The sequence below is a fragment of the Trifolium pratense genome, linkage group LG2, assembly GCF_020283565.1.
Source record: "Trifolium pratense cultivar HEN17-A07 linkage group LG2, ARS_RC_1.1, whole genome shotgun sequence".
NCBI classification, from domain to species: Eukaryota; Viridiplantae; Streptophyta; class Magnoliopsida; order Fabales; family Fabaceae; genus Trifolium; species Trifolium pratense.
Genome location: NC_060060.1, coordinates 5,760,355 through 5,786,807, shown reverse-complemented (window position 1 = coordinate 5,786,807; position 26,453 = coordinate 5,760,355). Strand labels below are relative to the sequence as shown.

Below are 26,453 nucleotides of genomic sequence, written 5' to 3'. Positions count from 1 at the left end.
ATCAAACTTGAATTGAAAATACTAAAAAGTCAGCAGTGCGTGTGCAAAAACATGACACTTCAGCAATAAATTAGATTCCTCATTCGTATTTCGTAGACTATTTTTAAAATAAATTGAAAGGATATTGACATTATGAAAGTTTTTGAAATTGCTGGGACTAAAATTCAAATGGCTTATATTTTATTAAGAAAAAAAATTATTTATTAATGCTTTAGTTTTTGTTAATATATTAATGGTAAACACATATCCTATCATGTGTTTGATGCACATAGGATAAGAAAGATATTATTATTTTATCATATCTAGTATTTGGTGTACACTTATATTGACATGATATGAAGATACATACTGCATTATATTTAAATGACAAAATTGACCTTAAAAACAAATATTTAATTTTTTTTATATTTTTATTTGACATTAAAGTTTTACATAAAAATAGAAAAAAAAATAATGAAATGAAATGATTTCACATAATTAATAATTAGTTATAAACAAAATTGGTTGACAAAAATCAAAACAATTAACAAACAAGCAAGCACTGGGTTCATTCGTTCTGCCATCGTCTTCTTCATTATTATTCTCCAGCTTTTTTCCCTTTTATAAAGGCAATGTAGACTATTTCAATAATTATCCTGGGGGATTAGAAAAATTTGAAGCATCGATTAGGGATTGCTAGGGATTAGAATAACTTAGAATTTAGAACAAAGCATCGATTAGGGCAAGAAGCATGTCGACCAGAGAATAGAGATAATTAAAAGGAAAAAGGTTTTAAAAATGGTAGAAGCGGTTGCCAGAGAGAGTCGAAGTAGCGTCTTTCACAAATACAAGCGGACATGATAATATTATGCTATCAGGTTGCTAATAGGCATGGAAATAAAACTCATACCCGCGGGTACCCACCCAAACAAAACCCGAGTTGACTGGTTTGGGTTTGGGTTTTCCCCGATTTCAAAAGATGGATTTGGTGCGGGTAATGGGTACATTGATACCCTCCCAGAACCCGTCCATGAACCCGCTCCGCTTATATTAAAAATTAGATTTCACTTCTTTTAAATTAGAAACGCTTAAACAATCTCTTAAATAACGTTCATATATTTACTTTTTTTTTAATAAAAAAATACTAAAATATAATCTAAATTCATGTGAAAAGAGGCGTAATGGGGATACCCGAAACCCGATGGGGATACCCAATCCCCGTTGGGTATGAATTTGGGGTTATCATTTTTATCTCCGCTCGAATTTGGGATGGGTTTGGGGAAAATCGAACTTTATGGGTTTGGGTTTGGGGAAGGCAAAACCCGTCCCCGCCCCGCCTCATTGCCATGCCTAGTTGCTAACCCAAATAAGAATTAAAATAACAAAGAGTGAATAAGATAGGATTAGTGATAGGTTTAAATTATCTTTTTCCTATTGGTGCACCAAACAAAAAATTTAAGTAGAATAGGATAGTACTATCATATCATGTCTCCGCGCACCGAACAGACCTAATATCCATATCCTCATCCATTTGTTTTCAACATTATTATCAAAGAAACCACACAATAAATTGATGCATCCGGATCCTCTACAGTTCTTTCTCTCATGATTTTCATCCTTCCTCATCTCAGTCATCCATTCATCTTTTTCTCTCTTCTGTACTGATCTTTTTTCATTTGTGAATGAACAACAGTTGGAATAGGAAAAGGAGAGAAAATTGGACACAAGCAGCAGGAGAAGATCCAAATCCGAAATTGATCATCTCAAATTTGTTAGTACCATGACCATCTGCAGGATGGGGTATAGGTATAGCTGCAAATTATTATGTATCTTTTTATCATGAAGAGCAAATCTTTCTCAGAAAAGCGGTTTGTGTACTAACTTTAATATTAATTATATTTGTCTTAGCCAAGTTTCATTTCTTGTTCACGTCAAATTTGGAAGCACAAAGAGTGGAACTATTAAAAATAGAAAATTCAAGAAAACTCATTTTACATGTATGGATTATGAAAGTCATACAATGTTCATGAAGTCATACAGGTGTGCACTATTTTCGCCACAGACCGCAAGGATGTGAATACTGTGTGTCTGTCTTCCATCAGTATTTGATTGCTCGTCTCAGTACTGGTATACCAAATTTGTTCCATAAATTCAAAAAAATAACACTTATCCGCTGTATATTTCTGTTAAAGTAAAGTAGTCTTGCATCATAAGCTAGCTATATATACAAGCACATACGCTAGTTTTACCCAAGACAGTTACAATGACCGGAAATAACAGAAAATGAAAACTAACACTATAACTTGTTGAACAAGTTACAAAATAAGCTTCATCCAAGCTTTCAGTTAAGTATCTTAACAATTTCGACAATGATTCAGCACCTTAACACAGCGAAAATGCACTCCCTCTTGTACTATCGTTGTGAACAACGATCTAGAGGAGTTAGAAAAAAACAGAAATAAATGACATTTAAATTAAAGTAACGGCGTCTTAGTTTCAAATGACATTCCACCAACTTCACAGTATCACAAGATTTTGAGTCACTGTCTTACATATATCTACACAATGCAGCTACTATTTCCTCAATTCAGAACACGAGGATGTCTGTACTTCGGTACCATGAAGGTTGAACCAAGCTCAAAGTGACACATACAACAAGTTACCTAAATTAAATCTGTACCAAAATCACTCAAATAACATAATTGAAAAGAGCAGTACATCGAACAACATAATTGAATGACGAAGAAACTACATTGAGAAACTTAGAAGTAGATTGGGAAATTCATAGGGACCATCCAATCTAAGACCTCACGTGAACCGTGAGATTTGACGAGACGAAAATCATAATCGAATTCAAAATAAACTACCAGTTTCGTGTGAATTTCTGAAACTGATATCATTCTTTGCAGTAAAGGCGACATGTAGAAGATTAGTTTGGTTGAACTAAACCAACAAGCTTCAACAAAGCCCCCATAATATTAATCTGGATTTGGAATGCAAAAGAAAATTAAACATATTGGATACATATTGCTGGCACAATGTAATAAAAGTTCAAGGTTTTCATATAGAAGTTATTTCAACATAAAACTAGAGGCCATTCCATATAGGCAAAATGTCAATCATTTCATCGATACACAAACCAAATTAGTTTGCCAATTGAAATAGAGTAAACTTGGGAGGTCTTGGTGAAAACAAGAAAAACAATTAATTACTTATTCTTTAAATTGGAAGAATGCCATCCTTGTATGTTAGTATCCTAATGTGAGGATTCATTACTTTGTAACCAAGCTCCGCAATCATTTGGGTACTTAAATCAAGCCAAACTAGTTCATTATCTTTTCTTATGAAGAATATTTCTCCCTTTCTCCCCACTCCATCAATAGGACGCTCAACACAAGACAATGGTCCAACAATTAAGAGTTTAGTCCACAATTCCTTTGTACCAAATTCACCCAAAATTGTTATGTGAAAAGTAGTCGTCTCTTTATAATATGAGATCAATGCAATGGACCCATTTAACACCGCTAATTTTATCCATGGTTCTTTAACATCAAAACCATAATCTATGTCTGAGGGTAAGGGTGTTATGAAGAACGTCTCATTGCTCAAGTAAAATGATACCAAACATGATTCAACCGTGCTATCAGTTTTACACACCCAATGACACACTCCATCCATGTAGGCTTTGGTGCCGTAAGATAGAAATGAATTCGGCATGTCCACATCAAGTTTCCTCCACGATTTACTTCTTAGGCTATATATCTCCCATGAGTTACCAAACTTTGTGTCTGTCATCCCGCCTAAAGACATAATTTCTTCGAGGTCCTCATGTATTCACCTACTGATCTGATTCTATAAAAACATCCACATACCGAATGACCTTATAGTCATTTCTAACATGGTCATAACCAAATCCATGAAGATAAGACAAAACACAAACATCAGCATAATCTCCAGCATTATCAGGGATAGACAATTCAGCCTCACTGGGAGGAAGGACCTTGATTGTTTGGGTAGTTGGGTTCCACAATACAATTTGGCCAAAATTAACATATCCCTTGAGACAAAGTGTGCCATTAACACTCCCAAAACCAAACATAGAACTACAATTATCGACTTCTTCAGATGAATTTAACCAATCTAATTTAACCTTATTCTCGTACTTTTCACCATAAAAGTGATAGAAAACTTGTTTTTTGTTTTCAGCAACCCTTACCATGAGAGATGCTGGGTCGGAATAAGATAAGAAATTATTACGGAGCATGTTCATGAAGTAATGATTTTCAAATAAAAGAGACCATGATTTTCGAACACATTGAAATCGCTTCAAAGATTTAACGGGCAACTTTGATAGAATTGAGAAGGAAATTTCTTCGGGTATATACTTGCTCACCTTTTCGTTTGTCACAGCCAGTGATTTCTTCACCATAGCTTGCAAATTGCAATGCAAAACAAAACCCTAGTTTTGAAGTTGCTAGGGTTTTGGTTGCAAGAGAAAAGTATCATATGAAGCAGAGAGACTTTATTTAGGTTTCTAATTTCTACCTTATATAGGTTTTCATGATAGAGACTTTATTTTTTTGTTTAAATAAAAGACCATATTTCTGAGTTCATGATAGAGACTTTAAATAAAAGCTTATTCATCAAAATCCTCGAAATCATAGCAGTCTGAGTTCTGTTGTAGCGTGATACAGCCATATTTCTTCTATTCTCAGCAGACCAATATTTCCGTCGTTTAATGCCCCTACCATCACAGCTCCAGTATCAATGAATGCAGCTTGCAGGCTGCAAAGCAAAGCACTATTTCCACCTCAGACAGCAAGGATGTGAGTACTGCGTGTCTTCCATCAGTATTTGATTGCTCGTCTCTCAGTCTCAATACCAGTACCAAATAAGTTCCTCAAAACAAAACCATATAAGATGCATCCATCGTAGTATATTTCTACAATCATTCAGCACCTTAACAACAAACCTTGTCTTCGCACAAACACAATCAGCACAATGATACATGTTCTTATTTCCTTTCCATTCACTCCTTTACATTTCCCATAATCCCACAATGATTATAAAAATAAACCCACACGGAGCTGCCAAGAAACATACCTTCTGATGTGTACGTTGAAAATGCACGTGCACTTCGACTATCTTTGTGAACAACAATCGAGAGCAGTTAGAACAAAACAGATATAAATTAAATTAACAGCGTCTTAGTTTCAAATGACATTCCACAAACTTCATAGTAAATTGCTAATGTTCTGAATTCCAAGAAGATGGAAGCACAAATTCTCAAAGTGACACTTAAAAGATATCTAAAATCAATCTGTAAGAATTAAAAATAACAACAAAAACACAAATTTATGCTTATTATATGACGTTATCAGACAAAACCAAAATCTCGTTGGAAGGTATGGTCAGGTATAGCGAAAAAACATAATTTAGTAACAAAGAAACTACATTGGGAGACTTAAAAGAGACCATCCGGTCCAAGACCACCTGATCCGTAAGATTTGACATGACAAAAATCGTAATGGAATTCAAAATAAACTACCAGTTTTGTCTGAATTTGCTGAAACTGATATCATTCTTAGTAGTAAGGGCCATGTGAAGAAGATTGTTTATTTGAACCAAGCTTCACCAGGCCCATTTTATTAATTTGGATATGGAATGCAAAAGAAAATACAAAGCAGAAAGTTAAACATAGGGATACATATCATTGGCAGAATGTAGTAAAAGTTCAAATTATATTATTTCTTCATATAGAAGTTATTTCAACATAAAAGAGATCATTCAATAAGGGCAAAATGTCAATCATTTCATTGATACATAAATTAAATTAATTTGCAAATAGAAATAGAGTAAACAAGGAAAAATCCCAATAATTACTGAAATAGAGTAAACTTGGAGGTCTTGGTGAAAACAAGAAAAACAATTAATTACTTATTCCCTCAATTTGGAAGAATGCTTTCCTTGTATACTATTATCTCAGTAATACGAGCCTCTCTTTCTTTGTAACCAACCTCCGCAATCATTTGGGTACTTAAATCAAGCCAAACTAGTTCTGCATCTTTTCTTATGAAGAATATTTCTCCTTTTGTCCCAACTTTAATAGGACATTGAACGCAAGACAATGGTCCAACAATTAAGAGTTTAGTCCATGATTCCTTCATACCAAATTCACTCAAAATTGATATGTGAAAAGTAGTCGTCTCTTTATGATATGAGATCAATGCAATATACTCATTTAACACCGCTAAGTTTATCCATGATGGTTGAACATCAAAATCAAAACAATTATCTATGTCCGAGGGTATCAGTGTTACCAAGAACTCCTCATTTCTCAAGTAAAACGATACCAAACATGGTCCAACGTTTCTATAACTTCGACAAAACCAATGACACACTCCATCCATGTAAACTTGGGCGCCGTCAGTACATTCCCATGTATACGGCATGTTAACATGAAGTTTCCTCCACGAGTTACTTCTTAGGCTATATATCTCCCATATAGGATTAAAATTTGTGTCACTCAACCAGTCTGCATCAGATTGAGCTGATGATTGTAAATTATATATTAAAATCCGAATGACCTTATAGTCATTTATAACAGGCTCATAACCAAATCCGTGAACCAAACAATACTCAACCTGTAAATCAACGTAACCAAAAGCCTCATCTGGGATAGACAACTCAACTGACTGTGCCTCACTGGCAGGAAGAGGCTTCATTGTTTGGGTAGTTGGGTTCAACAATACAATTTCGCCATAATCCCCGTAGAGACAAAGTGTGCCATTAAGATGTTGACCAAACAGACCAGTAATTTCAAAATGGTTTTCAAGTGAACTTGACCAATCTAATTTAACCTTATTCTCAAACCTCTCACCAGAAAAAGAATAGAAAATTTCTTCACAGGTAACATTTATGTTTTCAAGAACCCTTAAAAGGATGAGAGATGTTGGATCATTGTAAGATAAGAACCTGTTAAGGAACATGTTCATGAAGTGATGATTTTCACATAAGAGAGACCATGATTTTTGAACACATTTAAATCGCTTCAAAGATTTAAGAGGTAACTTTGATAGAATTGAGTAAGAAATTTCATCAGGTATGTAGCTGCTTATTACCTTTTCGTTTGTAGAAGCCATTGATCGCTTTTGCAAAATGCAATGCTAAACCCCTACTAAAGTGTAGGTCGCAATAGTGATGGCCGAAATTGTTTTGTTTAAATAACCATGTAATAAAATTTAGGGTTTTAACCGATAGTTAGTTGACTTGGACTTGGTACGAAGAATCATAGTTCAATCCTCCGTAATTGGAATCAGGAAGAGGCTGAAACCACTTGATCCCAAAACCGACCCCGAACCAGATTATGTGGTCCACTGAGCTAGATACTGATTGGTGAAACCCAAAAAAATTAGGGTCTTGAAAAAATAAAATAAAATTTAGGGTTTGTTTGACAATACACATTTTATATTTTTTTATGAAGAAAATTTAGAACAAGGGATGATCTCCCAGTTCAAGCCAGCAAAAACTTTAGCTCTTAGAACAATTACAAAAGTAATTACATTTGCTTTCCTCCAAGAGTACTACCTAGCGGAGCTCGAACCCAATACCCGTGTCTTTTTAGGATATGTTTGACAATACACAATTTTTAGGTTAGCTTCTAATATTCATGGAGTATATATCATGAATTTATAATAAGTTATAGTATATTTTGATAAAGTAATTCAATTAGATTATATTTTATCATGTTTTTTTATCGATTTTACTTGTATCATCTTACTTGAATAAAACAATTAAATATTGATTAAATTTATAATATTCAATAAAATTATATATCCTTCAACCGCTAATTTTATTGAATATTATAAATTTAATCGGTTAGCTTATCATTTTTTCTCTTTTACCCATGTCATCTTACTTAGAAAATTTACCCATGTGACCATGTCGTCTTAGTTTTGGTGTAAATCGGGTCACCTCTGCGCGCAACTGCAGAGGCTAATCCTCGAGCCTTGTGAAATTCAATTGGCTGTCAAACTTTTCCGAAGAGTTTTAACACTGCTGGAATCGAACCCATGTCGTCTTGGTTTAAATAATAATGTTAATTTTTTTGAGAAAAAAATTAAATAATATTAATCAACCATTTTTTTTTATGTGATTTCATATTTTTAAACTATTTCAACTACTACCAAATACTAGTTTCAACCTGCTTGTTTCAATACTACTGTTGCGTCTCAAACACTTCACTGACATACCCTCTTCGTTCAATGAGCAAATCAATGGTTGCTGCTACAGACAAAAAGGTGAGTAAGTACATACCTGATGAAATTCCATTCTCAATTCTATCAAAGTTACCTCTTAACAATGTGTTCCTAAATCATGGTCTCTTTTATTTGAAAATCATCATTTCATCAACATGTTTCATAACAAATTATTATCTTATAGTGATCCATCATCTCTCATTTTAAGGGCTGATGAAAACGATGAAGAAGTTTTCTATTATTTTTCTGGTGAAAAGTTTGAGAATAAAGTTAAATTAGATTGGTTAAATTCATCGGAAGAAGACCATGATTGTATTCTTATGTTTGGTTTTGGTAGTGTTAATGGCACACATTGTTTGCATTGATTTGAGAATGATTGTGGAAATATACTGTGGATACGTGTTATATGGTTTTGTTTCAGATCACGTGTTCTGGTCGGAGGTGTGTCCCGGTGTCCGATATGTGTTAGTGTGTAATTACATCATTTTCTCAAAATTTTATCGGTGTTTGTGTCGTGCTTCATAGGATGCAGTTGGTGATTGAGCTCTGAATTGCTCATAGATTACTGCTTTCTTTGTGGACTGTGCTCGCTGTGCTAGGGAAGTTTTTGATAGGATAAGAAGCTGGATAAAAATATGATAACATTATTCTATCATATCCCGTATTTGGTGCACCCTTAATATTTATATGATAAGATACATGTTATATTTAAATGATTAAAGTTATTCTTTTTTTTTTCTTCGGTAAATGATAAAATTATTCTTGTAAAGTGAATATATATATTTTCTTATAAAAAGAAATAACTTTATATTTTTACTATGCATAAAATTTATCCGACTATAGAACAAAAATTATTCCAACATAGAGTTTTAACTATGAAATGAAACAAATGGTCGATCCAACCAACAGGATAACATAACATATATAAACAAGAGGTCAAGAAACAACCTCAAAACAGACAGATAAAACCTCCAAAAACCTCTTAACACTGTCTTCAAACAATGGTTGTACTTTCAAATTTCACATCATCTTCTTCTTCTTCTTCACCTTATTCTCATTTCTTCAATCTCTCATCATTCTCCAAACTCACATCACCATCTTCATCATCACTTCTTTTCCATAGTCACCACCATGTTCATCGCCAAACAAAGCATATCTCAAAAGCTACAACTACACACTTCACCATTAAAGCTTACATGGAGAATCCAAATTCCTTCTCAAATATTGCTAACAAAGTTATTGGTGCTCTTCCTGTTGTTGGTCTTTTAGCTAGGATTATGAGTGATGAAGGTGGTGTTGGTAATGATCTTATTGATTTTGCTGAGTTTAGAAGAAGGGTTGGTAAGAATTGTACTGCTAATGATTCTACTGCTTTTTATCAGTTTCAAGCTCGTAGAGGAAAGGTAATTAATCTTTTTTGCTTATACCCTTTTATTAATTGTTGCATTTTTTTGTTTTCTATGGCGAAATTTTTTACCTTTGAGGTTGATTTTGTGTTCAAAATTCTATCTTTGTGTAGCCTTATAATTTGATTAAGGTTGGTATTATTTAGTAATAAATTGTTTAGCTACTAACCCATGTTCAAATTTTGCATTTTTTTTTTTAATAGTTAGACACATAAATGAGATTGGTTTCGTGCTCAAAATTGTATCTTTGCAACCTTATAATTGACAGATTATGATTGGAAATGAATAAATTGTTTAGCTGCCAACCTGTTGATTATGGCTTACATTTGCTATTAAGTGGTCTATTCGTTTGTTGAGTTACGAATAGGAGGGTTAGGGGTGCGTGGGGCGAAACCCTGTGGTACGATTCGGGGGTAAACATGTAAACTTGACCGTAGAATTTAAACAAAGTTTTGTGTGTGGGGGCGGGGGCGAAACTCCTGTGGCACGATTCAGGGGTAAATTTGTTAACTGGATCGTAGAATTTAAACAAAGTTTTGTACTCTCTAGTCTCTAACCATGAATCATGGCATAATAGAAAAGTATAATAGTCGCTCTGCTGTCGGAAATGTAGGCACAATCGACCGAGTTTCCTGATCAATCGTTATATTCTTGTACTTATGTTAGAGCCGGATTGGTATTCTAACACACACCATGATGAATTTTTTGCAGTTTGGGTGTTTTCTTATAGTTAAATTTATGAGGTTATTTTGTGCTTAAAATTCTTATAATTTCATATGGTTGGCATTTGGCAATGATTAATTTAGTTACCACCCTATGATCAAATTTTGTGTCTTCGTTTTCTTATAGTTAAATACATAAATGAGGTTGGTTTGATGCTCAAAATCCTATTTTTGTAACCTTTTGATTGATAGTTTATTAATGTTGGCGTATATGGCAATGATTATGTGGAATCAATGTCAATCATCAAATGTTTCAATTAGCTAAATTAGTCTATGCCTAAAATGTAAAGCTAATGTGATAGCTACCTTATGATGTGTTTTCTGTTACAGTCAGTGGCTAGTTGAAACCGAATATAGTAGAATTGGGTCGGGTAGTAGCTATATAGGTTATAGCTTAATGCGAGTTGATAGCATAACAACTTGTGAGTGTTTACATGATCATGAAGAGAAATCAGTGAGCATTAGAGGGATTTCTCATCTCGAGCTGCGAAATTCTTGTAACTCTGCATAATTTGATCATGAAATGAAAAACTATAGCCAGCGAGAACGTAGGAGACAATTGCTGCAAACCTCGATAAATCTTGCATTCTTCCTCTTTCCATTTTTTTCGCTTATTCAATTTTCGTAAATGGAATTTCTGCTGCAACCAGTTTTCATCACTGGTTTCAATTCTTAACAGATTATATTTATATGCTACCAACCCATGATCGAAATTTGCATCTAACTCAGTATTTGATGTGTGTAGCCAGGGGAGCCTCTGTATGTTCTGTTATGCTGTTGGCTAGCAGCTATTGGTGCAGGTCTTCTTAAAACTGAGGAGATTTTGGAAGGTGTTGCAAGGCTTAGAATCTCGAACGACATTGAATTTGAAGAAGAAACTTTCATAGCCATGATGGATGAAGCAAGAGAGGTTGGTTTTTCCATCTCTAAAAGCTTTACTCAGTTTTATTATCATGTTGGATTTGAAAAGAAACTATATCAGTAGTAATAGCATGTTTCTGTTGTCTGTACATTCTTACATGGTTATACGCACATTCAAAACCTTAGTTTTGTGAGAAGCACAATTTGTTGGTTTTGTTCAAACATGATTTTTTAGTGTAAACTGGGCATCTCTGTGTGCAACCAAGACTAATCCCTCTAGTCGAGCGCCAAAATATCGTGTCGAATTACAATTCTGGCACGGTCCATTAACAAAATTCAAGGCATCTCAATCTCAACATGTCAAGTACCAACCATGTTGACATAGTATAATGAAAAACTTTATATGTAATCAACTTAATAGATTGAGAAGTTGAAAAGCAATTCCAAGATGCATGACAGACATTCTTGCACTTATAGTCTGTTTGGATTAACTTATTTGAACATATCTACTGACATAAACACTTGTGAAACTAGTTGGACGAATTTATAGAAACAACTTATGACATGTCCTTAAGCTGTTTTCACTTTATTTCCATAAACTCGCAAATGATAGCTTATGAAAACAGCTTATATGAAAACTGTTTGACTTTATTTTTTGTCATAAAAGTAGCTTATACATAAGCACTTATATGTTAAACATTTATGGTATAGGCATTTAACTAAGTTGTTTATCTTTATGCTCCTATCCTAACAACTGGAAAATTTATGTTGAACACTATAGAGAAGGGCAAAACAAAAGGGTGCACCTCCAGTTGTACCAATGGAGGTTCGAGTCGAGAAAGCTCTTGATGCTATTTATGTTTGTTGCTTTGGAAAGGATCCTATAGAGGAAGAAGACGAGAGAATACTACGTACGATACTTGGTGCTGTTTTTCCATCAGTTCAAAAACAAGAGATTCGACGCATAGTTGAAGACATGGTAGAGAAAGTAGAAGATGGAGGTATGGATTATATTCCAGATGCCAAGCCTCTATCAAAAGAAGCTGTTGAAATACAAATGAAAGATCTTAACTTTCTTAAACAAAATAGTGATACTTAAATAAGTGAAGCATGTGTTGTTTTTGACATATAATGCATTGAATGAAATTATATTTTCTAGATAAAGTTGTTTAAGCATTTTGGATACTGATAGGGAAGAAAAATGTATAGTATTCTCTTGTTTCTGATATCCCTATTGAAATGTGGGGTTGTAGGAACATCAATGTGTGAAACAAAGCTAGAAAATAGTATCTCAAATGTAATTTATTTGTTAAGACATTCATGTGATCCAGTTTTTCCTTAAAAAGAAGGTTGTGAGCTTCTACTTCCGAGGCTGGTGGCCGGCAATAGTCATGGTTGAAATTTCAAACAATTTTTAAGTACTAGCCCACCATAGACCACCTAATAAGATGGTTCGCTGTGAAACTTGCCAAACAATATTTAAAATTTGGTTCTCTTTAAACTTCATAAAATCAGTGATTTTAGTATTCAAATTAGTTAAAAATGACAAATACATTTTGAAATAGATAATAACCTTAAATATTTTCAACTCAAAGGTTGAATTGTTTAAATATACCTTCAGAGAAGAGTAACTAAATGCTTGACTCAAACACACACACAGACATACACTAATTACTAGTACATTCAAATTCAGGAGAACACAAGAATCAAACTTGTGTCCATTGCAGTTTTATTAAACTGAGTTTTAACCTCAACAAAGCAAGTATATTATTACAATGCCGCATTAATCTTTATTTAGTAATAATCCATTGGCATTAAAAACAGAAGACACACAAGAACTCTTTGAAACTAATTTATTCACCGATATTGGCTTGCCAATTCACCCTGCTTCACAATGTAGTTCTGTTCAGGAAAGTCTTCACCCTTAAAGTGCCTCTCAAGCATATCTTTCACCCCAGCAGCGTAACGTAACTGAACAAGTTTCAATTATCATCATTATCAGTATTTCACACAAAAAATAGAGCATATGTAGTCAATGAACTTGGCAAAAGAAAAAGGGTATGCTAATAATTCTAAAACATTAACAATGTTGGCCTGATGCTAGCTTTTTACAACAGTTTTTTGGATTCTGATTCATGTCACAATTGGTGCACTAGATTGTGCCTGTGACGAATTTGGATTGCATGCAGATGCAGTCATGATCTCACATCTACGGAGTCAATATATTAGTTGTTGTTGGATTCAAGATCAGACGGTCCGGATTTCACACTCAACATTTTAGATTTTTTTTTAAAAAATAAATCAAAATCTGCACTGAAATCCAAACTGTCCAATCTCAATACAAGAACCACTTTTGTATTGACCGCGTGAACAAGTGGGATGGCTAACTACAGACAATCCAAATCCTCCTATGACATGTTTGCATTTCTCCTAGTAGATGGTGCAACGTATCGATTAAGAACGTGAGACTAAATTGATAAAAAAAAAATTAGAGGACTAATTCGAAACTAGAAATTAAGATAAAGGATCAATGAAGTAATTTTTGTTAAAGTTAAACTACCTGTGCATCAATGGTGGTTCCAGAGATATGAGGAGTCATGGCATGGTTTGGCATGTAACGCCATGGATGATCTTTTGGAGCTGGTTGTGGGAACCAAACATCACCACTGTAACCTATAGATGAAACTCAAGTGTTACATTACTTCAAGCACAGTTTCATATTTTATTTGGAAACATAAATAAAATTCATGTGTTACATTACTTCAAAAATAGACTTATGTTTTATTTGGAAATACAATTTTGTTGTCATAAGGTTTTAGAATTACCTGCAATGTGTCCACTAGAACAAGCATCAGCAACTGCTTGCGTATCCATAATTGCTCCACGAGCATTGTTAACAATCAAGACACCTTTCTTCAACTTAGCAATTCTATTTTTGTCAAACAATCCTCTGAATCAATAAAAAAAAAAACTTTCGTCAAAAACTGAACTATAGTGTATAAACAAGTTGTAATATGTAACCTTGGACTTGAATAATAGAAAGGAACTGCAATCACTCTACAGTCGGAGACTTAGCCACAATTGGCCAAACTCCGTGATCAAATATCGTGTTTTCTCGGTTTACTTTTGACAGGGCTGTTGTTCTAACAATCACCACTCATTAATGTGAAATGATCAAAGAAATCAAATATTCTTAGAATAAAACACCTTGTCTCAATTCTAAAATTATACCTTGTCTTTTCAGTGAGAGGGGTGTTGATAACGATTATGTCGCACTTTGGCAGCATTGCATCAAGGTCCTCTTCATATGTAGCTCCAAGTTCTTTCTCCAATTCAGGCTCTATCTTGAGTCTATCATGATATAAAAGGTTAACGTTAAAGGGTTTCAGCCTTTGGAGTAAAAGCTTCCCGATTCGTCCAGCACCAACCGTTCCAACAGTCTTTCCTTCAAGATCATAGGCCCTATGTGCAATGCCAGCAACATTCCAGTCTCCGGTAATAGCCTGATGGTAACCAGGCACAAAATTCCTCGTCAGAATGAGAATTCTCATGAGCTCATCCTCAGCAACCGACACTGTGTTGCTTCCTGTGACCTCTGCGACAGTTAAACCAGCAGCAGCCGCAGCATTGAGATCGATGTGATCAGAACCAATGCCGGCAGTCAAAAGCAGTTCTAAATTCTTAGCTTTCTTAATTCTTTCCGCGGTGACATAGGCAGGGTGAAATGGTGTTGATATCAGGACATGGAGATCAGGAATGTGCTTCTCAAGTACTGGTAACAGGACAACAAGTACTCATAAGTTAATGCAATCATAAACGTCAGATATTCTATTCTTAAAACATAAGGTAAAATCTAAAAATATATATCAAACAAATATGTAACATTCGTTGAAAAAGAAATTAAATATAACTTTTTGAAGAAAAAAATTAAATATAACTTGGCATGTGTTATTATTGTAGATTAAACGACATTTTGAACATAATGCTAACCAGAATCGAGTCCTTCTTTGTCATCAGTGACAATGTATTCATGTCCTTGTGATTCAAGCCACTCGCGTATACCCAATCCTCCTTCAACACATCCCACAAAATTAGGATTCGATGAAGCATACTCATTGCCTTTGTAGAACACACCTACAATCTTCTTCTTCCCGCCAGAGGCCTATTCTCAATAATAAATTAAAAAATCATGGCAATTAATAAGAAAAGCCAAACAACAAAACAAACATATGTAGAAGTAACATAAAAACAAAACAAACATACAAACTTACAATTTCAATCTTCTGATAAATAGTGAAATATGACTAAATGTCCAAATCAATTTAAAGGGGGTTTAGAAGAACTTATTTGGACTAGACTTCAATTATGACATGTCCGTAAACTGTTTTTAGCTTATTTTATAAATTCTTCTAGATAGAAGGTTTATCCAGCTTATGCAAAAATTTTCCCTCATTTCCTCTTTCATCATACAAATGGCTTATATACAAGCTCCTCTAGATTTAATTAAACTATGTATCCACACACACCCTTATTTTGATAAAAAAAATATTGTCTTGGTTATCCGGAGTTCGACTTTTAGACTAACCAACTAATGGACCAATTAACTATTACTTTATTTTTTATTGTAAAAATAAATAAATAAACTAGTACTTTATATGGCAAACCAACTTTGAGTTTATAATCTCATATGACATAAATATATCTATTTGGTAATAATTTTTTCTCACAAGCTTATAATTTTTTTAAAATAGCTTATATTATTCTTTATATCTTTTTCATATAATTTCATATTTATAAATCAATTCAACCACGCTCGAGTCTGAAAACTTGAGTCTGGAAATCAAGTAAAGTATGACCAACAAATATTTTTATTTTGGTATTAACCATTTGGTTTTCAGGGGAAGAGTCCAGTAATCCACAGCTCGGCCGCAAGCTAAGTACCAGTACCACAATGGAACCCAAAACAAAATTGGGCTGGGCTTGTTGCAAAACTAAGTCCAAATCATTAATGAAAGCCCAAAACAAAAATAAAAGAAATAATAAAAAAATAAAAGAAAAATGGCATAGTAGAGAAAAGTTTGATGAGTTCTATATGTGACAAGTGTGAGAGGAAAAAGGGGGAGACATCACGTGAATGTCACGGATCATGAATTGATGATGCATGCAAGCAAAGAGCAAGGAAAATTGATAGATACCAAATCAAAAGCTTAATAATTGATTAATAATTGATTAAGATGAATAATTAATGATTGAAGAGATGATTGAGCTTACATGAAGGTTTCTGGTGATGATGGAAGAAGCAGAAGATGAAGAAAGAGATGAAATCGTTGAAGAAGTAGTAGTGATCAAGGTGGAAGCAGCACGTTTCATAGCCATCTTCAATCAATTTCAATGAAAGTGAAGAAATTATAGCAATTAGAGAGAAGAAGAAGGAGAAGAAGAATATGGTTAGTGATGAAGTGTGAAGAGTAAAGAGGGGGGTTTATATAGAAATATTTGTGCAGACAGAATAGTGAAAGGCAGCATACCTCTTATAACAACTTAACCTGCTGAGCTGAGGAAGGCTTTACCCTTTTCAGTTCTACTCTCTTTTTAATGTGTAAATAAATAATTGCAAAATTCTAATCCAATTTTTAGTCTCACATATATGAGAGAAATAACTAGAAATGTGAGACTTGCACATCATTTTAGTAATGCGTTTGTTGATTCAAATTGACATATCTACCTTAATTAATTATAGATTTGACGAAGACTTGGATATCAACGTTGTTGATTCGAAAGTATGAAGATTCTGGTTACTTTTATTTTATCATATTTGAAGGCACTTTCATGATGTCGTTGTAATAATGACGTATTTTCAATTTGAATAAATGAATACATATTTTTAGTAAAAAAAATAAAATATAAATGAATGAGAATTAGTGACTTCTTTATTACTCGGTTGGTATAAATATTACATGTAATATATGTAGAAATTGCAATTTTAATTATATCCACTTGTTTTAGGTCCGAATTATATCCTTAAGCCTTTCCAAAAAGAAAATATAGAGATTGAGATTAGAATTATATTCCCTTATCCAATTTTAAAATAGAATTTTAATTTATTTAAAAAAAAACTAAAATAGAAATGAATGGGGAGACAGACATTTTTATGCCAAATTTTGAATTCTAATACGGGGTCGTCACATTTCCTATGTGTGTTTATTTAAATGTGAGGATCATCTATGACTATTTTTTCATATTAATTATTTTTAAATAAACTGAATTTTATCACAATATGATGAATCAAAATATCGACCAAAAAAATGTTAATGTCCGACCATATTTCAAATATAACTATATCTAGTAGATGAAATTTAGAGAAAATCAAAAAGAATTTGTTTTCTATTATTAGTAGTAGTAGGGAGTACAATGTTATTGACTTGTGTTGTGTTATGTAAGTGTCACTTTCATTTCCTATGTGTCACTCTTATCATTATATTGTACTTGCATTTTTTTGGACAATAAAGTATTTGCATGTTTTGTACTTGTAACTTTGAACTTCTAATCCTTGCCAGTTGCCACTTACTTGCAATAGATTCGATTCTGGTCGGGGCAAAGTTAATCTAGAGTAGAGTCTAAAGTCTAAACAATTATAGAAAAAATGATTTTCATTTCTTTTATAAGTCTGCATAAACTACTCCCTCCGGTCCTTATTATAAGAAACACTTTGACAAAATCACACAGACCAAGGAAGGTAAATTTTCTCATTAATGATTCTAACATTTTATGTTATATTCCAAAACTAACCTTTGACTAGCATGGGAAATAAGTCTCTCTAATTAATGCACTAGCATTATAATGAATTATTTGATTGTATTTAATAAGGGTACAAATGGAATTGTGTCAAAGTGTTTCTTATAAAAAGGACCAAATAAAAATTCCAAAGTGTTTCTTATAAAAAGGACCGGAGGGAGTAGTTATTAAGAATATTGCATTTTTTTAACAGCACAGATATTTCTATATATAAAGGATGGGAGAAAAAAGTACAATTTTAATGCTAAATTTATAGAATTATATTGTTAAAAAAAATAATTAAACACAAAAAATAGTAAAATTTAAAAGTAGTTATATTGTGATTTACACGTTTAGAAAATTACAAGTAGTAGTACTATGCGGCTCTGCTTTTAAAAAGAAATAAAAAGGGAAGATGACTAAATCAGTTTTTTTTTTTTGGTCAAAAAAACTCACACATACAAAGTAAAGTGACCGAGGTTCGAACCCCAGTTATGACGTTCGACACTAGCAATTTCGGCATTTCTGCAAGTTGAGCTAGGATTTATGGACGATGACTACTAAATCAGTTCTAATTCTAAACTAAAATGAATTATTATTAAAAAAATAAACAAATAAAAAAATAATTGGATTGAGAACGGTTTTTGATGAAATCTGTACCACACTCGTATGAAATAAAATAAAAAAAAAAACTCAGTACTCTGACAATACGTACGAAGGGGAGTATTGTATGCATACTGGTACCCGGTATGTACCCGATATCGATACTCTGTTTAAAATGACTACTAGTGTCATAGATGTGACTTCAGGTATGCTCCATTTAGTCTAGTCCAACCGGTGGATGGATGACATGTGGCAACAAATAATCCAAGGGATAGTATTAAAAGATTAAAATAACTATTTATTTATTTATTTATTGGACTGTACAACAAAAGTTCATCTCCTTCATCTCACGAACTGCTGCTCCTCCCTCTTCCTCTCCGCCGGTGCCTCCGTCGGTTCCGCCGCCCCCCCCGTCTGTCTTCCCTGATATTGTGCTTCCATATTCTTCATCTTTCTCTTTCCGATATTATCCAAGTTCTCATATTCGTCATTCTTCCAAGTTCTTTCTTCCAGATTTGATTTTCCATAAAATTCTCATTATTTTATTTTGATTCTTTAATACCCAAAGACCCAAGAACAAAGGGTATTTTTTAAAAGGATTTTGAACGAGACAGAATAAAAAGATTGAAGCTTTATTTTGGGTTCTTATTGGGTTGGGCCTGAATTCTCGTTGCATCGGCCCATAAATCTCGAACTTTTCCGTTCAAGTTCAGTTACTAACTAACTCAAACCACCGACGGTGTCACCGATGGCTACTTCTTCACCACCTACGGAGGCGGCGGAGGCACTATCTCCCACGGTGAGTCAGAGAGATCAATGGATAGTTGAATCACATGTCTTTCAGATTTATCAACTCTTCGCCAGTATTCCTCCCAACGCTCAATCGCTCATGTAACATTTCATCTCTTCATCTTCAATTTCTTGCTTTTCAGAATTCAAGATATAAATCTTGTTAATATGTAGTTAATAGTTAGTTAAGTTAGTTATCTTCATTTTTCATTACTCAATATAAGTGAATAGATACTGCAACAATTTTAGATAGTGAGATTATAATGGCTTGAAAATTGTGTAGTAATATTAATTTAGGAATAAATGGCCAAATTAGTCCCTGACATTGTAGTACGCTTTCAAATAGGTCCTCGACTATATGAATACTCCCTCCGGTCCTATATACAAGAAACATTTCACTTTTTAGATTGATCGTAAAATTTATGAATTTAGACTATATTATTGTCTATATACATAAATTCTACAATTAATCTAAAAAGTGAAATGTTTCTCGTATATAAGACAAGAGGGAGTATCATAAAAAGGTCTCTGACTCTATTAAACTATCAAGTTTTTTTTTTTTTGACAGTCTATTAAACTATCAAGTTGGTTGCTACATTTAACTACTTACTACTCCCTCTGGTCCTATATTTAAGAAAAAATGTACTTTTTAGATTCATTGTAGAATTGATGTATGTATACTGAATCTAAAAAGTAAACTTTTTCTTACCATACTTTGAGAAGGACTAATGTGAGTAAAATTTGACAGATTTTGGGACATTTTTGAAATATTCATACAATTAGGGACCTATTTGAGAACATCCTACAAAGTTAGGGATTAATTTGGTGGTTTACTCATTAATTTAGGAGTAAATTTGGAAATAATTAATTAACGTTTCATTCAAAAAGTAAAGCGACGCTTATTTTGGAACAAAATTTCTTTGCTAAAGCGATGCTTATTTTGAAACAGTTTGGTCATAGGTATGTTTGACATTTTCACCAGTCATATTTGCATGTTTCAGGTTGGAGGTGCAGCGAGATAAACACATCGAGTATCTTACTAAAGGACTTCATCACCTCAGTTCAACTTTTTCTGTCTTAGATTCAAAGTATCTATTTCTTTCTGTTTTGATTTTTTCTTTTTGTGATTGTTGTGAATTCTGTTATCATTTTTTTATTTTTGAAAAAAAAAATATGAAGTATTGTTGTGGTTTTTGGTGCAGTCGACCGTGGCTGTGTTATTGGATTATTCATTCAATTGCTTTGTTGGGAGAATTTATTGATGATGAAATCGAAGATAATACCGTTGATTTTCTTAACCGTTGCCAGGTTTCTTTTATTTTTCATATTACTTGACATTTATGAATAATGAATGGATGAAAGCAAACAATCCAGAGAAAATTTAGATGTTGTTTTTTTCATTTTTGAATTTAATTGCTTACAAAGAGTTTTATTTAGATTTCATCTAATTATATCTTAGAGTTTAATGAACATACATAGCCAGTGTAAATCAATTTTACAATGATATCCAGAGAGACTATCATTTTTCCATGACTTATCATCAATTTCAAAATACTCCTGTTAAAGTTGGGTGATGGGGAAAACTAGTTGATTTTTATGGAAAGTATAAAACTAGTTTAGACTGTCTGTGCATATCCCTTCTTATATCTTAATTTTGACATTTGTTTATCTATTTTAGGAAATAGTATTATGAATGACACCATAGTGAGATATGATTATAGACATCTCTGCAAAATATTTTTATGATGTCATTAAACTCTTCATTTTACATGTCTTTAATACAAATTATGGGTCTTTAATACAAGTTTCCATTTTACGCGCTTTAATACAAATTTCCTTTTTAATTGAATCATATTTCATAAAGGGTTTCATTCTTGGATTGTGACATTGTTCTCATTATCCCATTTCTACCCCCATATGAATTTCTTGTTCTTTAAATGCTAACAGGATCCAAATGGTGGATATGCTGGGGGACCTGGCCAGGCAAGCAACTGTTACACTTTTATCTATTTCTAGTCGGACATCAAGCTAGAGTTTTGTTGAATTTGATTCATAGCTTTTCTCTCTCTATGTAACTGCATTTTATTGTCTCTCGCTACCAATTCGTATGCATATGAATAGAAACTAATACCATGGTTAGTTGTAAGTATAATATCCGCATAATTATATATAATATATTATATATAGCTCCTTCTTTTACAAAGATTACGAGAATATGTCAAAGGGTGGTTTACTATCACGGTTTGCGGTTCAGTTAAGTGGCGTAAGAAGGCTGTTGTGTTTGATTCGAACTATATTCAGTTGAATTAGTTTCAGCTTTATTTTTGTCCCATTTCCCTAATTCTGTTGATTGAGTTATAGTCAAGCAGTACGTTATAATTGTTTATTTTTCATGTATTGCATATGTCATGTATTTGTTGGGTCATTTTTTTTTCTTCCGTAACTGCAGTACTTCCTGGAAGGACTACAAGACTTTTCAAAATTTTATGTTGCGTCTTTCCTTTATATTCTTCAATTGTTTGAAAAGCATAATGCTTATAACATCTTTGAAATCTTCCTCAGATGCCTCATCTTGCCACAACATATGCTGCTGTCAATACTCTTATTACTTTGGGTGGTGATAAAGCTTTGGCATCAATTAATAGGTGGTCAGTTTATGCTCTTCAAAGCAAGCTGTAGCAATATTTTGTTTGGTTGAGTGCTATTCTCGTACATTTGGAATTGATCTGTTTTGTACTAACAAATATTATTCATCTCAGAGATAAATTGTATGGGTTTATGCGGCGGATGAAACAGCCAAACGGGGGATTCAGGTTTGATATCTTATTCATCTATGTGCCTTCGATTAACAATAAGAAATTAGATTTATGCCTGCCCATATCCATTTTAGTTGTATCTGGTCTCTGTGAAGCGACAATGCTTGCACATATTGCGATTATTCACACACATGAGTGATGGTAGATCTTGATTTGGTAATGTTTGTGGGGTCTGTTGTGCAAAAATTTAAATCTGCAATCCAAACTGCATGTAACATTCACAGTGTAAAAAGCATTTCTTAATGCTAATTATTTCCTGCACGAATTTAAATGGTGTGACTTTGAGTAGAGTGTTAAAAGCATTTCTTAATGCCAATTATTTTGTTGACACATTCAGAATTTATTTGGGGAACCATCCTTTTTCATTCATTATTTTTTATTTTCAATTATCAAATGCTTCATTCAGCATGCACGATGGAGGAGAGATCGATGCTCGAGCTTGCTACACTGCCATTTCTGTAAGTTGTTTTTCCCTGTATCCTTGTCTTTCTTGCACACATGCTTGTGTGTAGATATGTTAATATGCACAGACATTGCACTTTTTAGATCAGTATCATGTATAGTTGTACACTTTTACTAGTTATTATAATGGTCATTTAATTGTAGTTAGATAAGGTTCATATAACATATTACTAGTTAGGAATGACAGGATGTCAAAGCTATTGGCTAACTTACACCTTTTACACCGTTAGCCTCTATTACTTTCGTTGTTGGAGTGGGACACTTTTAACATTAGGAATCTTGTTGGAGCCAGGTAGCAAGTGTTCTGAATATTTTGGATGAAGAGCTGATCAAGAATGTTGGAGACTTCATTTTAAGGTTAGTTTCAAGAAGAGCTGATCAAGAATTTTGGAATTATATCTGGTTGTATGTTTTGAGTGTGATTGTGCAACATTTTGAGGTTAATTTCAAGAAGCACTAGCAATGTTTAGAATAGAAACTTTGTTTGCACAAGTCAAACTCATCACTTTTTTTCCTACTGCTTTGATTATTGAGTGGTTTTCATTCAGATCAATTTGCAAGGGTTCAAAGTATGCTGGCATTTGAGAAAACATTTTTAATGGTCTCTTCATTAAGTATGTGGGGCCTCACATGGGACCTTTAAACTATATAAACACTGATAACAATTGAAAGCGGCATTAGTCGTGACTTTGGTGGCATGGCGGCTAGGAGTACTGAATTCTCTCCGTTTTTGCTAATCTAATGGTTTTGGCAATAAGGCAAACTGTCATCTTTTCATTAACTATTTCTGGCCTTAAATGGGACCTTTAAGTATAATATTGGGTAATAATTGACAGTCCCAGTTGCCACAATGTTGGTGCCTTGGGGTATGTTGTATTGTGGTACCGTGTTCTCCAATTGTTTTTATTCCTCCTATTTGATGGTTGTCAAACTGAGTTTCGCGCAGTGTAAAAAGTTCTTTGGTCAACTAGAAAAGTAAAATAATTGATTACACATCCGGTGTACTATTTGTTTTGTGTAACACATGTTTTATTCTCCACGTTGTCTCTTTGCAGCTGTCAAACATACGAGGGAGGCATTGCAGGTGAGCCGGGTTCCGAGGCTCATGGTGGGTATGTATCACCATACTTTCCATCCCACCCTTCTCTCATTTCTCTTTTATACCTCTTCACAATGATATGATTTGGAATAAAAAAGAAAAGTGGGTATGGCAAGTCATCTTAGTTTTGTACTTATGTTTTTTATTAGGTATACCTTTTGTGGGTTGGCTGCAATGATTCTGATTGGTGAGGCTAATCGCTTGGATCTGCCTCGCTTACTTGTAAGAGAATCGCTCCTTTCTTAGTGGCTTCCAATTATTTGTAAGAACTTTTTAAGTTGTATTAAATATAAACTATGTTTCCTTTCTTCAGGACTGGGCTGTATTTCGGCAAGGTAAGGAGTGTGGCTTTCAAGGGAGAACAAATAAATTGGTGGATGGATGCTATTCGTTTTGGCAGGTAATTGAAATTTTATATTCTTTTCATCAGTCTTTTTTTGTGATATAGTTGGCTTAAAAGTTAAAACTTGAAATTAATCAGGGAGGTGCTGTTGCACTATTGCAAAGATTACATTCTATCATCGATGAACAAATGGCAGAGGCATCACAGTTTTCTACAATATCCGATGTACATGAAGAAAATGAAAGTTTAGCCGGAACCTCAAGTCATGCTACTTGCCGTATTAAGCATGAAGGTAGGAAACACACATGAAAAATTCTTTAATTACAACATATAAATTTTCCCCACATCCTTCTATTTTCATTTCTCATGACATTAACACTTCACTTTTAAATTCTAATTCTTGCAGGCATGAATGAATCCCATTCACCTGATTTTAAAAATATTGGCTATAACTTCATTAATGAGTGGAGAGCAAGTGAACCACTTTTTCACAGCATGGCCTTACAACAATATATTCTCTTGTGTGCACAGGTTTGCATTTATATTTTGTATATTGGTTCATGTCTTTTGATCTTTGTGTTTTAAATTTCTTTCCAAAGACATATCTTGATCCTTTGATAGCTTGAAATGGAAATCCTGCTTTATATGATCTCATCTTCACCAAGATTTCGAACATTTGTTTTGATTCATTGATTTGACATTATACAGATGGATAACAGGTGGATATTTTAAATTTATGTAACTATAGAAACTGACAGTATCGAAGTATTATTTGAGAGTGAAAAATAAGTATTAATTGAATCAAGTGGCTTTGTCACCTAAAGGAAGATCGATTGCACTTGCATACTACCTAGTATCTATGTACTTGCATACTAGCTTCAATTTGTTGAATTTGCATTACTTTGTTAGTATAAAAATCTAGTGACCATATCACATGTTGGAATGATGCTTTTTGAGTTTTGACTCACTCTTGGGATATTTATTTTGCATTTCATTGTAAATGGCTTTGATTTTTGTTTTTCTTTGACCCTCAGTCAACCATAACCATTAATCTGTGCTTGGTTGATGCAGGATCAAGATGGCGGACTACGGGACAAACCGGGTAAGCGGAGGGATCACTATCACTCATGTTACTGTTTAAGTGGACTCTCATTATGCCAGTATAGTTGGTCAAAGCGCCCAGATTCTCCGCCGCTGCCTAAGGTGGTAATGGGTCCTTACTCCAATCTCTTAGAACCAATCCATCCTCTCTTTAACGTTGTTTTGGAACAATATCGCGAAGCTCGTGAATTCTTTGCTGGGTTGTGATTGGTGACTAGGTTTTAGCTACCAATAGCTGTATCTGTAGAATGTAAAATGTAAAATAATATACTTTGTAATGTTACATAGAAATATGAAATATCAAAAAAACATTATTGGATTGGAATTCATGTGAATCTAATGAACTTGCATGGTTTTCATTCCTTGTTTAATTTTGGCCCTTGTAAAGTGGGTATAATTTACAAGAGTTTTACCAACTAAGATGAAAAGAGTGTGTTACATATCTTATATAGATTTGTTTATAATCTAAGTTGGATGGATTAAATGGAGAAGAGTCTCAAGTGTCTTATACAATACAAATACTGCTCAAACTCAAGGGGGAAAGTTTTATCGCATAGTTGGATGGTATAAAATCAACACATTAATAAAATAAGCGTAGCAGATTAGAGAATGTTGTGTTAGATGTGAGGTAAGACTCAATGGAGTAGAATGAGTAGGACCATAACTACTTTAATGCATATTAACATGTGCCCTTTTAACATGTGCCCTAAGAGTAGGGCAAATGTTAGCAGCACCCTAACACTAATATTTTAAGACTACAAAGTTAAGCTCTCACCGCTTTAATTGACACCTCACGGTCTACTCATTTTATCCTTCAATGAAATGAGAAAATTTATGTTTTCACACACCCCTCCCCCCTTTTTAAATTATTTGTTTAAGGTTAAATTAGAAAAAAAAAAAAAAAAGCCTTTTGGCCTCACGATGCAATAAACTCACAACTGATTTGGGCTCTTGCATGTACGAAATGTTGTAATAATTTGTCAAATTTTTCTACCCCTCCCCCCTCTTCTAGCCCCATCACCCTTTGATTGAAAGAAAGATTTCATCTCTCCTTCTTTCGAAGTTGTAAACAGGTCGAGTAAACGTCGTTGCTATTAGTAGCCTCAAAGTCAATAAGGAATTCAATATCAACTAAATTTAGGAACTAGTGTGTGCTGAAAAATGGACTTTTCTATAAAAACTTCTAAAAATGCGTTCCAAAGTTTTTATTTAAGGGTAAACATAGAAATTTGAGTGGGAG

General features: G+C 33.5%; 5 protein-coding genes across 8 annotated transcripts; 2 read left to right on the top strand and 3 right to left on the bottom strand.

Moving 5' to 3' along the window:
- Window positions 1–3,198: 3,198 nt before the first annotated feature.
- On the bottom strand, window positions 3,199–4,408 carry LOC123906565 (putative F-box protein At3g16210). The gene is made up of 2 exons (XM_045956499.1): window positions 3,842–4,408; window positions 3,199–3,804 (listed from the first exon to the last, which is right to left on the bottom strand). Exons 1-2 carry the CDS (start codon window positions 4,406–4,408, stop codon window positions 3,199–3,201), a joined length of 1,173 nt encoding a protein of 390 aa, XP_045812455.1.
- A 1,458-nt stretch (window positions 4,409–5,866) lies between these two features.
- LOC123904037 (putative F-box protein At5g62660) lies at window positions 5,867–8,310 on the bottom strand. Its single transcript, XM_045953736.1, has 2 exons — window positions 8,296–8,310; window positions 5,867–7,145 (listed from the first exon to the last, which is right to left on the bottom strand). Exons 1-2 carry the CDS (start codon window positions 8,308–8,310, stop codon window positions 5,925–5,927), a joined length of 1,236 nt encoding a protein of 411 aa, XP_045809692.1. The 3' UTR covers window positions 5,867–5,924.
- Window positions 8,311–9,160: 850 nt separating this feature from the next.
- LOC123906564 (photosystem I assembly factor PSA3, chloroplastic) lies at window positions 9,161–12,589 on the top strand. The gene is made up of 3 exons (XM_045956498.1): window positions 9,161–9,640; window positions 11,111–11,275; window positions 12,008–12,589. Exons 1-3 carry the CDS (start codon window positions 9,239–9,241, stop codon window positions 12,323–12,325), a joined length of 885 nt encoding a protein of 294 aa, XP_045812454.1. The 5' UTR covers window positions 9,161–9,238; the 3' UTR covers window positions 12,326–12,589.
- Window positions 12,590–12,914: 325 nt separating this feature from the next.
- Window positions 12,915–16,866, bottom strand: LOC123906563 (formate dehydrogenase 1, mitochondrial). 3 transcript variants are annotated; one of them, XM_045956495.1, is made up of 7 exons: window positions 16,755–16,866; window positions 16,498–16,602; window positions 15,217–15,388; window positions 14,458–14,998; window positions 14,052–14,176; window positions 13,787–13,899; window positions 12,915–13,197 (listed from the first exon to the last, which is right to left on the bottom strand). In XM_045956495.1, the coding sequence occupies exons 2-7, from the start codon at window positions 16,600–16,602 to the stop codon at window positions 13,084–13,086; spliced, it is 1,170 nt and encodes a 389-aa protein (XP_045812451.1). In that variant the 5' UTR covers window positions 16,755–16,866; the 3' UTR covers window positions 12,915–13,083. The 3 variants fall into 3 exon arrangements, with proteins under 3 accessions (XP_045812451.1, XP_045812452.1, XP_045812453.1); XM_045956496.1 differs by having other exon boundaries at window positions 16,498–16,632; window positions 16,755–16,824; XM_045956497.1 differs by lacking the exon at window positions 16,755–16,866 and having other exon boundaries at window positions 16,498–16,532; window positions 16,569–16,733.
- A 2,045-nt stretch (window positions 16,867–18,911) lies between these two features.
- LOC123906562 (protein farnesyltransferase subunit beta) lies at window positions 18,912–25,584 on the top strand. 2 transcript variants are annotated; one of them, XM_045956493.1, is made up of 14 exons: window positions 18,912–19,494; window positions 20,394–20,480; window positions 20,595–20,700; window positions 21,340–21,375; window positions 21,955–22,037; window positions 22,152–22,205; window positions 22,615–22,666; window positions 22,963–23,027; window positions 23,726–23,782; window positions 23,919–23,991; window positions 24,083–24,169; window positions 24,251–24,404; window positions 24,519–24,643; window positions 25,184–25,584. In XM_045956493.1, the coding sequence occupies exons 1-14, from the start codon at window positions 19,352–19,354 to the stop codon at window positions 25,418–25,420; spliced, it is 1,359 nt and encodes a 452-aa protein (XP_045812449.1). In that variant the 5' UTR covers window positions 18,912–19,351; the 3' UTR covers window positions 25,421–25,584. The 2 variants fall into 2 exon arrangements, with proteins under 2 accessions (XP_045812449.1, XP_045812450.1); XM_045956494.1 differs by lacking the exon at window positions 23,726–23,782 and having other exon boundaries at window positions 18,930–19,494.
- The last annotated feature ends 869 nt before the right edge of the window (window positions 25,585–26,453 follow it).

Excerpts from the sequence above, each read along its gene's own strand:
- LOC123906562 (XM_045956493.1), top strand. The coding sequence starts at position 19,352 with ATGGCTACTTCTTCACCACCTACGGAGGCGGCGGAGGCACTATCTCCC. Across the intron at positions 22,667-22,962 it reads CTTGCTACACTGCCATTTCT|GTAGCAAGTGTTCTGAATAT; the intron begins GTAAGTTGTTTT and ends TGTTGGAGCCAG. Across the intron at positions 23,783-23,918 it reads GGTTCCGAGGCTCATGGTGG|GTATACCTTTTGTGGGTTGG; the intron begins GTATGTATCACC and ends GTTTTTTATTAG.
- LOC123906564 (XM_045956498.1), top strand. The coding sequence starts at position 9,239 with ATGGTTGTACTTTCAAATTTCACATCATCTTCTTCTTCTTCTTCACCT. Across the intron at positions 9,641-11,110 it reads TTCAAGCTCGTAGAGGAAAG|CCAGGGGAGCCTCTGTATGT; the intron begins GTAATTAATCTT and ends TGATGTGTGTAG. Across the intron at positions 11,276-12,007 it reads TGATGGATGAAGCAAGAGAG|AGAAGGGCAAAACAAAAGGG; the intron begins GTTGGTTTTTCC and ends TGAACACTATAG.
- LOC123906563 (XM_045956495.1), bottom strand. The coding sequence starts at position 16,602 with ATGGCTATGAAACGTGCTGCTTCCACCTTGATCACTACTACTTCTTCA. Across the intron at positions 15,389-16,497 it reads TCATCACCAGAAACCTTCAT|GCCTCTGGCGGGAAGAAGAA; the intron begins GTAAGCTCAATC and ends TATTGAGAATAG. Across the intron at positions 14,177-14,457 it reads CCTCTCACTGAAAAGACAAG|AGGATTGTTTGACAAAAATA; the intron begins GTATAATTTTAG and ends TTATTGATTCAG.
- LOC123906565 (XM_045956499.1), bottom strand. The coding sequence starts at position 4,408 with ATGGTGAAGAAATCACTGGCTGTGACAAACGAAAAGGTGAGCAAGTAT. Across the intron at positions 3,805-3,841 it reads AGGTCATTCGGTATGTGGAT|GACCTCGAAGAAATTATGTC; the intron begins GTTTTTATAGAA and ends TGAATACATGAG.